Genomic DNA, 12,869 nt, shown 5'->3' on the forward strand with positions numbered 1-12,869 from the left:
TATGTGGTCAATTTTGGAATAAGTGCGATGTGGTGCTGAGAAGAATGTATATTCAATCAGTAGCATTTTTATATGCCAGCAGTGAACAATCTGAAAAAGAAATCAAGAAAGTAATCCCATTTACAATAGCTACAAATACAATCAAATAACTAGGAATTAACCAAAGAAACAAAAGATCTCCACAATGAAAACTATAAAACACTGACAAAAGAAATTGAAGAAGCTTTCTCTAGAGGTGACTTGCTGGGAGAGTGTCCCTGGCTTTGAGTCCCTGTTGCGGCCCTATAGTCAGTGGCCTCCTCCCAGAGCAGAGCAAGGTCAGGCGGCCCCTGCTTGAGTCCTGTGTCGCCATGGCCACTGTTCCTGAGTTGCTGCAGCAGCAGGAGGAGGACCGCAGCAAGCCGAGATCTGTATCTGTGGACGTGAATGTTGATCCCTCGCTTCAGACTGACATACCTGATGCGCTCAGTGAGAGAGATAAGGTCATATTTACAGTGCACACAAAAACCACACTGCCCACATTTCAGAGTCCAGAGTTTTCTGTTACAAGGCAACAAGAAGACTTTGTGTGACTACATAACACTCTTTTTGAAAGAACAGTCTATGCTGGGCTTATTGTGAATGTTTTAGAAAATCAAATAAGCTAGTTCTTTCTGCCTTATTATTCATTTAGTTTAAAGAGATTTATGTCTACTTTGTGTAATGGATTGTGAAAATTTTCATTTCGTCTGCCTACTAGAGTATTTGCTACCTGTTGGTTAAGTGGAAAATATGTGAAGGAACAATATTACAGCTTTGAGGTAATGCATACAGGCTTACATTATTTATGTTGTAAAGTGGTGTAAACAGTATAATGACTTTAGTCTTATCTGCCTTTAGGTTTGGTTTTTCTCTGGTATGTTCTTTCCAATGTCAGTAGAATTGATTTCTAGGAAACAACAGTATTGGTAATAGTATGTGATAAGATTTTTCAAAAGTGCTGAAGGAGGCCGTGCCTGTAATCCTAGAACTTTGGGAGGCCAAAGTGGGTGGATTAGCTGAGCTCAAGATTTCAAGACCTGCCTGGGCAACATGATGAGACCTTGTCTCTACTAAAAATATAAAAAATTAGCCGGGCATGGTAGCGCATACCTGTAGTCCCAGCTACTGGGGAGGCTGAGGCAGGAGAATCCCTTGAACCTGGGAGGTGGAAGTTGCAGTGAGCCGAGGTTGCACCACTTCACTCCAGCCTGGGTGACGGAGTGAGACTCTGTCTCCCAAAAACAGAACAGTGGCCAAGGAGGCAGTTTTCAGCCCTTGATCCTTAATTCTTAGCTGCAGGAACAGAGACTTAGCTGATTTTAAAGGAGATTTCCATCCTTTTTGTCCTGCCACACAGACTGAAGAATCCGTCCAAATGACAGTTTCTTAGTAATTAAACAAAATTAGTACTGAAGCTTATATTTAGATATGTTCTGTTCATTCAAAATTAGAGTCCTTGATTATGCTTTGGGATTAGGAAAAAAATCCTTTGAAATACTGGAGACTTCATAATCTTTATGGCTAATCATTGGTGTTTAGCATTCGTTACACTAGTTTTAGGCCAACATTGAAGCAGTATAGACACTGTTGTGCTCTGAACGATTGTCTGTAATGGATAAACTGGGCAAATGATTGCCATCAAAGTGAATGCAGAAAGACACCTCCTTTTAAATGGCCAGAAGAAATAGGGAAGGTTAAGAAAAAACAGGAGTTGACTTTTAAGTAGCCCTATATGAGTAGAGTGGTTGTCTCCTGTGGACCAGCAAGAGTAGAATGAGGCACCAACTAGAAAACATTGCTACTGGGACAAGAGGCTCATGAGTTCCTGCCTCTGCTGCAGATTCTGCTGCTCCTATGAAGCGTGACTTCCATGGTCCTTGAGAGAAAATGGGAGAAGGTGAAGGGTCTATGACCAAAGAAGAATTTGCCAAGATGAAATAAAAACTGCAAGCTGAGTATCTCGCTGTTTTTAAGAAGACTGTGTCCTCCCATGAAGCCTTTCTTTAGTGGCTTTCTTCTCACCCTGTTCTCAGTAAAGATCACAACTTTCATGTTTTCCTGGAATATGATCAGAATCTAAGTGTTAGGTGGAAAAATACTACAGAGATGTTTGGTGGCTTCTTCAAAAGCGTGGTGAAGGTGCTGATGCAGTCCTTTTTACTGGAGTTAAGGAGGTAGATGACTTCTTTGAGCAAGAGAATAACTTCCTTATTAACTGTTACAATAGGATCAAAGATTCTTGTGTGAAATCTGACAAAATGACTAGATCTCATAAAAATGTTGCTGATGTCTATATCCACACTGCAGCCTGCTTACATAGCCTGGCTTTGGAAGAGCCCGCAGTCATCAAAAAGTATCTATTGAAGGTTGCTGAGCTATTTGAAAAACTTAGGAAAGTAGGGATCGAATCTCATCAGATGAAGATTTAAAGCTAACAGAGTTCCCCCGATTCTACATGCTCAACATCGAGGCTGCTAAGGATCTCTCATACAGGTGCACCAAAACCCTCATTGACTATGAGAACTCAAACAAAGCTCTGGATAAGGCCCAGTTTAAAGAGCAAAGACATCAAGTTGGCTGAGGCACACGAGCAGGAGTGCTGCCAGAAATTTGAATAGCTTTCCAAATCTGCAAAAGAAGAACTGATAAATTTCAAACAGAAGAAAGTGGCAGCATTTAGAAAGAATCTAATTGAAATGTATGAAATGGAAATAAAACATGCAAGGAACAGTGTCTCCCTTTTGCAGAGCTGTATTGACTTGTTCAAGAATAACTGATATGCCTTCACTCTGAAGAAAAGAAATGAATGTGAAAGAGAGCCAAGCATCACTTGCACTTAAATCATTACCACGGAAGATTTATTATCTTCAACTTTAGTTTAAAATTATGTGAATAAACATTTTGATTTCTGCAAATCTTAACATTTAGCCATGTTGGTTTAAAAATATTATTGCTTGCTAATTGGACATAACTAATTTTTCCTTGTGCATTTAATACCTCTGGGCAGAATCCAAATACTGAGTTCTCTTGTAGTACATCTTTAGTTACTAAGAAAGAGTGTAGGAGACATATGCCTTCTGGAAACAAGTAGAAGCAATCACCTGGCCCATGTCCCTGCAAACCCATGAATGTCAGGGAAGTGCCAGTTACAGCAGGTGATTCAGCTACTTGAGGCAAGTAACAGACCTTTCCTTCCTCGCTGAAGGTGGGGTTTGTGTTTTTGTTTTGTCCACTGTTACTCCCCTGGTAGTCATCTGGTGTTTGTACTATAACAACAGCAAGAAAATCTCATTTATTTTTATATACTCTTTGCATCTCCTTTTTTTTTTAGTTGAGATATAAATATTTGAGGGGAGAAAAGTATCTATGGGTATATATGGAAACAGATAATGTGGTCTACTTTATAAGATGGCCAGATCTACATTAGGAAAGTATGAGCTCCCTCCCTAGTGGCCATGGGAGGGGGCAGTGTATGGCTTTGAGCATTTGTTTTTTATAAAGTATATAATAAAATAATAGTGTTACTAAAAAGAAAAAACAAAGAAATTGGAGAGGACACAAAAAATGGAAAAATAGTCCATGTTCATAGATTGGAAGAATCAATATTGTTAAGATGCCCACACTACCCAAAGCAATCTACAGATTCAATGCAATCCCTATAAAAATACCAATTATGTGCTTCACAGAAATAGAAAAAATAATCCTAAAATTTTTGTGGAATCATGAAAGACTCAGAATAGCCAAAGTTATCCTGAGCAAAAACAACAAAACTGGAAGAATCACATTACCTGACCTCAAATTACACTGTAGATCTATAGTAACCAAAAAAGCCAAGTACTAGCATAAAAAACAGACACATAGACCAATGGGAAGAATAGAGAGCCCCAAAACAAATCCACACACTTACAGTGAACTCATTTTTGACAAAGGTGCCAAGAATATACATTGGGGAAAAGTCTCTTCAATAAATGGTTCTGGGAAAGCTGGATATCCATATGCAGAATAATGAAACTAGACCCTTATCTTTCCCCATATACAAAAAAAATCAAATCAAAATGGATTAAAGACTTGAATATAAGACCTCGAACTATAAAACTACTAAAAGAAAGCAGTGGGGAACAGTCCAAGACATGAAACTGAGAAGAGATTTCTTGAGTAATACGCTACAAGAACAGTCAACCAAAGCATTAAAAATGGACAAATGGGATCATATCATGTTAAAAAGCTTCTGTACAACAAGGGAAATGATCAAAGTGAAGAGACAACCCACAGAATGGGAGAAAATATTTGTAAACTATCAATCTGACAAGGGATTAATAACCAGAATATGTAAGCAGCTCACACTACTTTGTAGGAAAAAGACCTTATTAGGTATTATATAATATATATATATATACTATATTAGGTATTATATATATATATACTATATATTAGGTATTATATACTATATATACTATAATACTATTATAGTATAATAATAGTATTATTATACTATTTAAAAATAGGCAAAAAGTTGAATAAACATTTCTCAAAAGAAGGCCTACAAATGGCAAACAGGCATATGAAGAGGTGCTCAATATCATTGCTCATCATAGGAATGCAACTCAAAAATACAATGAGATATCATCTCTCCCCAGTTAAAATGGCTTTTATCCAAAAGTCTGGCAACAACAAATTCTGGGAAGGATGTGGAGAAGAGGCAACATTTCTACACTGTTGGTGGGGATATAAATTAGTATAACCACTGTGAAGAAAAGTTTTGAGGTTCCTCACAAACAAAAATAGTGCTACCGTATGATCCAGCAATCTCATTGTCAGGTATATATTCAAAAGAAAGGAAATCAGTATATTGAAGAGATATCTGCACTCCTATGCTTGCTCTAGCACTGTTCACAATAGCCAAGATTTGGAGGCAACCTAAGTGTCCATCAGCAGATGTATGAATAAAGAAAATGTGGCCCTTATACACAATGAAGTACTAGTCAGCCGTAGAAAGAAAAAAAGAATGAGGTCCTGTCATTTACAACAACATGGATGGAACTGGAAGTCATGTTAAGTGACATAAGCCAGGCACAGAAAGACAAACTTCACATGTTGTTCTCACTTATTTGTGAGATCCAAAAGTGAAAACAGTTGTACTCATGAAGGTAGAGAATAGAAAGATGGTTGCCACAGGCTGGGAAGGATAGTGTGGTGGGGGTGGAGGGGTGAGGGGGAGAGGGGATGGTTAATGAGTACACAAAGAAATAGAATGAATAAGACCTAGTACTTGATAGCACAACATGGAGACTACAGTCAATAATAATTTAACTGTACTTTTTAAAGTAACTAAAATAATATAATTGGATTGTTTGTAACACAAAGGATAAATGCTTGAGGGGATAGCTACCCAATTTTCCATGATGTGATTAGAATATCTCACATACCCCATAAATACATATACCTACTATGTACCCACAAAAAGTTAAAAAAAATTAAATTAAAAAAGGTACAGCATTTTAACCCTTCGTTGGAACCTAAGATATGCATCTGAAAGGGGAGTTTTTACTGTATAAGTCTGTCCAAATGCCTTAGTAATGTGATGAATGGTACAGTGTTTTTTCCTCCCTATTTGCGGAATATTAATCCTTACTATGTTTTCCAGGAAAACCCTGTATTAGTTAGGAGAGTAGAGTTAGCTGCTATAATACACAAACATCACAACCTGGTGTTTGATAGAGCCCAGTCAGATGTTCCTGGTTGGTAGATGGTTTTCCTTATGATCATTCATATGGGTGGATGAGTTCCTTCCGTCTTGTGGTTGCATCTCCTTCTGGATCTTCAGCATTCTCTCTATTCATTCAGCTAAAGTATAAAGGGAGCACAGGGAAGATATACCTACTTCTTACATCTTTGTCCAAAAATGACATATATCACTTCTTACTTTCCATCAGCCTAAACTTGGTTTGTGGACACATCTGAGATAAAGGCTGCAAAAATATAATCGAACTATGATGAGGAGGCTAAGAAATCATTTTGGTAAATATATAGCAGCCTGCCACAAATTTATTTCAAATTGATAATAAAAAAGCATCCCGCGATGTTTTAAGAAGTCAACAGGCAAGTACTACACGTCATATTACCTGTGCTCATATTTCACTGCTGAGAACTATCCTTTGGTCACATCTAATGCAAGGGTATCTGGGAAATACAATAAATATAGGCAACCATATTCTCAGCAACAATCATTTTATTGTGGAGGAAAGAAAGAAAGAATCTTAGAGGACAGTCGGTAGTCTCTGCCACAGGGTCCGTACAACCAAATAATGGGAGTGATAGAACAGAATCACGCTTTTATTGCAAGACAAAAGAGAAGCATAGGAAGTTTCAAACTTTGATATTATTATTAAGTTATTTAATAGGCTCTGGTATGTAAGGCATTCAGAAAATACAGCTGCATATTCTTCAAATTCATATCTTAATTTCTTATAAGCATATGAAAATATTTAGAAAATTTAGAATAGTTTTCCACATTTGCTTTCATTCTCAGGACAGCATTTCATCTATGCATTTACTGAGCCTTTCTGTGTGCCAGTTGCTGTGCTAGACTCTAAAGGTATAAAGACAACTAAGATACAGCTCTGTTCTCAGGAAGTCCACAGACTAGTCAGAGATATGATCCAGGTTTGGGTTTGTATTGGTTTTATTTTTACAGTGCTGAATGGTGTGATTAGTGCTGACCTAGAGTTGTGTGCACAACTCAGCATGGGTGCACAGGGATGATTCAGGGGGTGTAGTTACAGAACACATGGAGCTAAACCTGAAAGTGAGGGTGGGAGTTGACCAGATGGACCCAAATAGGAAAAAACATTACTAGCTAAGGAAATGGTGTGGGCAAAACTGAGAAAGTATAAAACAGCTCATGTGCGAAAGTGTTAGTGAGTTACCTGGAGTCTGAGGTGCGTCAGGGCAGAGCAAGTTGGGCTTATGAGCTTTGCATCCTGAGCTGCTAACAGATTTTATTCTACAGGCGATGTGGCTCCAGTGATTCCCAGGACACCTGGTTGGATCTGGATTTAGAGAAATCATTAGCAACGTAAAATGATAGATTGGAATCTAAGGAGTTCAAAATGCCAGCAGTAAGGCTAAGCGTGCTGATGCTTTAGCTGAGAAAATTCTTGTGGAAAGAGTTCCATGTACCAAAAGAAAAAAAAACCTTGACAAAACTCTTAGGAATTTCATCTTTTGAGAATAAAGCCATAAAACAAATACACTTTTTAATCAAACTTATGGTGCCAGGTAGTATAAGAGAAATATATGTGTGTGTATATATATATATACACACGTATACACACATATATATTTATATAAAACATAAAGATAGATATATGTACATAACAAAAATATGTATAGCATAAACCAGCTTTGAAGGAGACAAGAAAGTGTGAACTCATGACATAAGACAGTGTATAACTAGGCACACTGAAAGTGTAGGGGCTCCCAAGGCTGTGAGTATTCAGAGGAGGGAGTTTAAACCATGGCGTAATGAGGGATTGGAACTTTGCCTTGAAAAGAGACGACGTGTCTTGGTTTGATTACCTTTCATAGGTACAGATAGAAGCAGATTCTTCTTCCTCAGATGAATAGGCATTTCACACAAAAACACCGACAAGGGAATGACAGTTGCACAAGCAGCTAATTTCTTCTTCTCTTCCTCTTGAGTACTATAATGGAAGAAGGGAGAGGATTACTAGCCAAAGAAGGGAATATTATAGTGTGAATATTTATGTCCCCCAAAATTCATATGTTGAAATCCTATTCTTTAAGGTGAAGGTGTTAGTAAGGGGGGCCTCTGGAAAGTGATTAGGGCATGAGAGCAAAGCCCTCATGGTTGGATTATTGTACTTATAAAAGAGACCCCAGAGAGCTAGCTACGTCTCCCACTGTGTAAGGGCACAGCTGGCGGGTACCATCTATGAGCCAGAAAACGACCCTCACCAGACACCAAATCTGCTGGTGCCTTGATCTTGGATTTCCCAGTCTCCAGACCAGTGAGAAATACATTTCTATTGTTTATAAGCTACCCAGTTTATGGTATTTTGTTACAGCAGCCTGAACAGACCAACACAGGGAATTAATGGTTAGAATCTCTGTGTCCTCCAGGCAGGATTCAGCAGGAATCCTGAGGAAGGGTGATGGACTAATTGTGACAGCCACTGGCTCATCTTAGAAGTCACTTCCCTCAGATGAGAACCATAGAGGGTTGATAGGGCTTAGTGAGAGTAGCAGCTGCCAGTAAGACAGACTGGGTGTGAATCCTGTGGCCTGAGGCTGTCCCAGAATGGTCCCTCATCAAGTGTCTTTGTGCCCATGGGGGTACCTTCTGAATTTTTATGGAAAATAGTCACATATTCAGGAGCTGGGCCACTTGTCTCTTCAAGGACAGGGAGACTCTAGAGACCAAGGAGGGAAAGTCTTTATAAAGTGGCATTTGCTTGAGGGGCTAGAGGACCTGAGAAAGGAAAGACCCCAGGGACTCTGTGCAAAGACAGTTTGGTGAGGCACAGGGCAAGCATGCAGAAAAGAGTTAATACAGCAGGCCTGCTTTAGAAAGGCCTGCTTGCAAGAGTGGCCCTTGGCTGGTATCTGGGAACTTGGCTTTCAAGACAATTTCCACCACCCTGACTGCTAAGAATAACTCGTGATGCATAAACTCCATGTGCAAACAATACAATTTATGCTTTCTTCCTAGAACTCTGGAATTTTAGTACGTGCTAGGCAGCTGGTGCCTATGTGACCAGCCCCCAGTAAAAACCCTGGGCACTGAGTTTCTAACCAGCATTTCACATGCGTTGTCACAGCTCGTTGCGGAGGAATTAAGTACATCCTGTGTGACATCACTGGGAGACAACTCTTGGAAGCTTGTCCTGTTTCCTCTCTACTTTGCTCCATGCACCTTTTCCCTTTGCAGATTTTGCTTTATAGTGTTTCATTGTAATAAATCTTAGCCATCAGTACAACTGTATTCTGTGTCCTGTGAATCTTCCTAGTAAATCAAACCTGGGGATGGCTTTGGGGATCCCTGGGACAGCCAGACTCACTGGAAGGACTCCAGTCGAAAACAGCTGCTCAGCATTGACACAAATAAACACATATTTGTTTTAATTTCTATCTTCCAGAATAAGACATTTGATTATTTTAGGTGTATCTTCCTTAATAACTGTAACTACTCAGAATCTTTCAGATTTTAGAAAGGTACTGAATATACCATATATTATTAAATGTCCCAGGAGGCCTGGGGACTACATACTAATGTACTCAAATACATTTGTATGGCTGCTTTTAATACATGAAAAGTCTCACTAAGGGTAATAAATAGAGGTTATATGTAGCCTCACATCAGTCTAGGTCAGGGCTCACCACCAGATGAGTTTGTGTCAAACTCAGGGGGAAAAGCACTTAAAATTTTTAGGGCATTTTGAATTTTGGCATTGCAGATAAGGGATTGTGGACCTGTATTACCCTCCTTCTTTTGCTTATCCAGAAATTAAGGCTTTGAAAAGTTAATTGATTTGCCAAAAGTAGCACAGCTTGTATCTGATCTGGATTTCAAATTTAGGACTGTCTAGGCTTCATGCCCAAGAACTCTTATCTATCACTCTATACTGTCTTTCTAGCTACTTATTTTAAGAATATGTCTTCAGTGTCTGAATACTACTAAGGAGGAGGTAATGTGTGAACAAGGGAGAATAGAAAAGAAGAAAGTAATTATATTTTTTGACATGGCCATGTGCATATTTACTTTCCTTCATGAAATGGATTCCTAATATCTAATTTATTTTTACCTTCTGTAAGTCTAACTGCATGACAAGGCCCATAAGAGAAATATCCAACCATTCTGTCTCCTAGGGTATGTCTGTTATATCCTTATAGTCATTCTCAGAGTAAGTGTGAGTGAGGGAGTGTATGTGTGTCTGTATGCGTGTGTGTGTGTGTGCCCCTGCATTTGCATTGTGCCTTCCAAGACAGCAGGAGTGTGTCTTGTGTCTTATTTTCTCTCTCTCTCTCACTTTTATTGCATGATGCTCAATAATTCATTTAAGTTGATATGCTTTTATGGAATTGAGTAGAAAATTATCTTGGCTGAATGAAGATAACTCCCAGATTTCTCTGCATGGGGAGGCCAGCCACCTCCCACTTACTGGAGAAAGTTCTTAATAGACTTACCCACTTTTATCCTCACTGTGGCAACAAAGAGATGGTTTGGAGAAAAGAGAAACAACAGGACTCCTTCCAATAAAACGGGAAAATATATTTTACATAGGTATTTGCTGTGAAGAGGATTTGAAGGGACAGGAAATCACTACCAATTACATGTGAACTGTCAAGTTTCATTTTGACTTTTCTGCTCCTACCTGCCTCTCACTTTAAAAAATAAGGGCTTGCTTACCCATGTTTACGCAATAGAAAAAATAAAATAAAAATAAATGCTGTATCAATTAGATAGATGTCGGTAATCCAGTTTTCTGAATCCTGACATCCCAGAATGTAAGAATTTGTCATTCTATTAAGTCTGTTCTGCCTCAACTTGTAAATCAGCTTAATTTAATTCTAAGTGAAATCTCTCATTTTTCATTATGTCTGACACAAGCTTAGTAATTCTCAGAAAGTAGTCCTTGTGAAGTGAAGTTTAGCTGGAAACTCTGATATTCGAGGATGCTTACACTAACAACTGTCATTCTTGGCAATGGCTTCATTATTCAGTGACACAGTTAAGAGCCTTGTTTTACTTTTATTCAAAAATGTCTTTGTCTTTCTCTGCTTGTTCCAGCAACAGTTTTCCTGGAGTTTTGGAAAAGACGGCGAGCAGTAATTGCTTATGACTGGGATTTGATAGACTGGGAAGAAGAGGAGGTTTGTATCATTTACCTCAGAATATTTTAAAAAGCAAATCACCCAGAACCACACGACCCCTCCGAATCATCACTCTCTGTTCTGTGACGGAAGTTAGGTGTGCGCATAAAGCATTTTCAATTGCCTTTTGAGAAAATGTCAAGCAGTATAAAAAGGGACTGACAATTTAAAAAAATTTTTAATTCCTTAGTGGAATCAAATCCCTTGATTAAGTGAAGAATTCCACTTGTAGGTAGAGGCACCAGAAGAATTGGTGGTGTAGTTGTTTTTGTTTTTTGTTTTCATTTTCATTTTCTTAAAAATCATCCTTTTTTCTTTAACTTCAGCAGAAAAAGAGCATTCATTTGACATCTCCAGGTACATGGAAGCAATTCTTCCAAGAGAATTATCCCAAGGCAATGCGTCTGTGAGCAGCACCCAGGACAGTGCCCAGGTGTGCACAGGCTCTGAAGTATGATATCAAGTGTTCAGTGCTGAGGAGAATCCACTCTGAAGCGGCCACCTTAGGAGACGTGGCTAAATGGACGGCCAGCTCTAGACAAAACTGCCAAGGAGGGCCAGACTCAGTCCCATCACTCTCCCTTAGCGTCTTCTAGGCCAGTCCCTCGTGCTCCTCTGATCTGTCTGGTTCTGATACTCTCTTCTTGCTCCCATTCCTGTCGGAAGTCTCAAGTACCCACACGGGGCATGGTCACCACAGTCCCCTCTTAGATCCTGCTTCCCTTGACGGTTGGTCCAGGCCTCAGCCCCGCTCTCCTCCCTCTCGTTCATTATCTCTTACCCCTCCTGAGTCTCATTTCCTCAGAGCCTTGCTGTGTCAGTAAATCAGATAAACTACTCATATATGTGTAATGTGATCATGGCTATTAATGTGTTTTCCTTGAAGGGAACACATGTGTATATTTTCATGTGTCAAAAGGAATCTTTCAGACATATGAATGATGTGAATTTTAGCCCTGTGGTAGGCTTGGTGGGGGAAGTAATTCTGAGAGGTGTTTTTGCTGTTTGTTTTCTTCAAACTATGCCTCCTGAATGGCTGCCTGTCCCCCTTCTCCCATGAACATGTTTGGGTAGTTTTTTGGTTTGGTTTGGTTTGGTTTTGAATGTATTTAAGGTATACAATAGGAAGTTTTTGATACATGATACTGGGATTTTCAGCAATCCTTGTTCTCCTGATAAGGCTTTCTCTCATGTTTTTATAAATATTCTCCAGGCCAGGTGCAGTGACTCATGCCTGTAATCCCAGCACTTTGGGAGGCCAAGGCGGGGGTACCACCCCAGGCCAGGAGGAGGATTTGAGGATAGCTTATAGATGGCCATCTTCTCCCTGTGTCTTTAGGCCAGGAGTTCGAGACCAGCCTGGCCAATATGGTGAAACCCCATCGCTACTAAAAACACAAAAATTAGCTGGGTGTGGTGGCACACACTTGTGATCCCAGCTACTTGGGAGGTTGAGGCACAAGAATTGCTTGAACCCAGAAGGCGGAGATTGCAGTGAGCCAAGATTGCACCACTGCACTCCAGCCTGAGTGACAGAGTGACACCCTGTCTCAAATAAATAAATATATGTGTGTGTGTGTATATATATATATACACACATTTTTTCTAGGTTCTAGGTATGTGTGTGTATATATATATGTATATATATGTGTGTGTGTGTGTGTGTGTATATATTCTAGGTTTGAAGAAGCTTCCCAGGCTATGACACCTATTGGTAGCAGCAGGGCTGCATTCAGAACTTCCTCTTATGTGGTGCCATTCTACTGTTTCTGGTTACATGTGTTCATGGGAACAATTCCCACTGGGATGGAAAATGTTTTTTCCTGGAAATCACCTTGGGCAATTTACTTCACCTTTGGACTTTAAAAATCTCTAATGAAAAGAAATGGGACTAAATTTTCCCCTTCTAGCTGTAAAGCGTGGCCCTATTTGAGTAACTTTGACCAAACCAGTCT

The 12,869-nt window shown here is 39.4% G+C and overlaps 1 protein-coding gene and 1 pseudogene across 4 annotated transcripts in view; both read left to right on the top strand.

Annotated features, from left to right (window-relative positions):
* Positions 1–12,869, top strand: part of ANO4 (anoctamin 4) — a 405,598-nt gene that overhangs the window by 340,955 nt on the left and 51,774 nt on the right. For all 3 annotated transcript variants that reach the window (XM_011934758.1, XM_011934750.1, XM_011934766.1), the window contains one exon: positions 10,832–10,914. In XM_011934758.1, coding sequence (XP_011790148.1) covers positions 10,832–10,914 — 83 coding nt within the window. The remainder of the gene's footprint in view (positions 1–10,831; positions 10,915–12,869) is intronic.
* LOC105506548 lies at positions 327–2,992 on the top strand (annotated as a pseudogene). Its single transcript, XR_001000942.1, has 2 exons — positions 327–619; positions 1,863–2,992. The product of XR_001000942.1 is annotated as a sorting nexin-5-like (transcript).

The sequence above is a fragment of the Colobus angolensis genome, unplaced genomic scaffold (genome assembly GCF_000951035.1).
Source record: "Colobus angolensis palliatus isolate OR3802 unplaced genomic scaffold, Cang.pa_1.0 Scaffold10, whole genome shotgun sequence".
Taxonomy (NCBI): Eukaryota; Metazoa; Chordata; class Mammalia; order Primates; family Cercopithecidae; genus Colobus; species Colobus angolensis.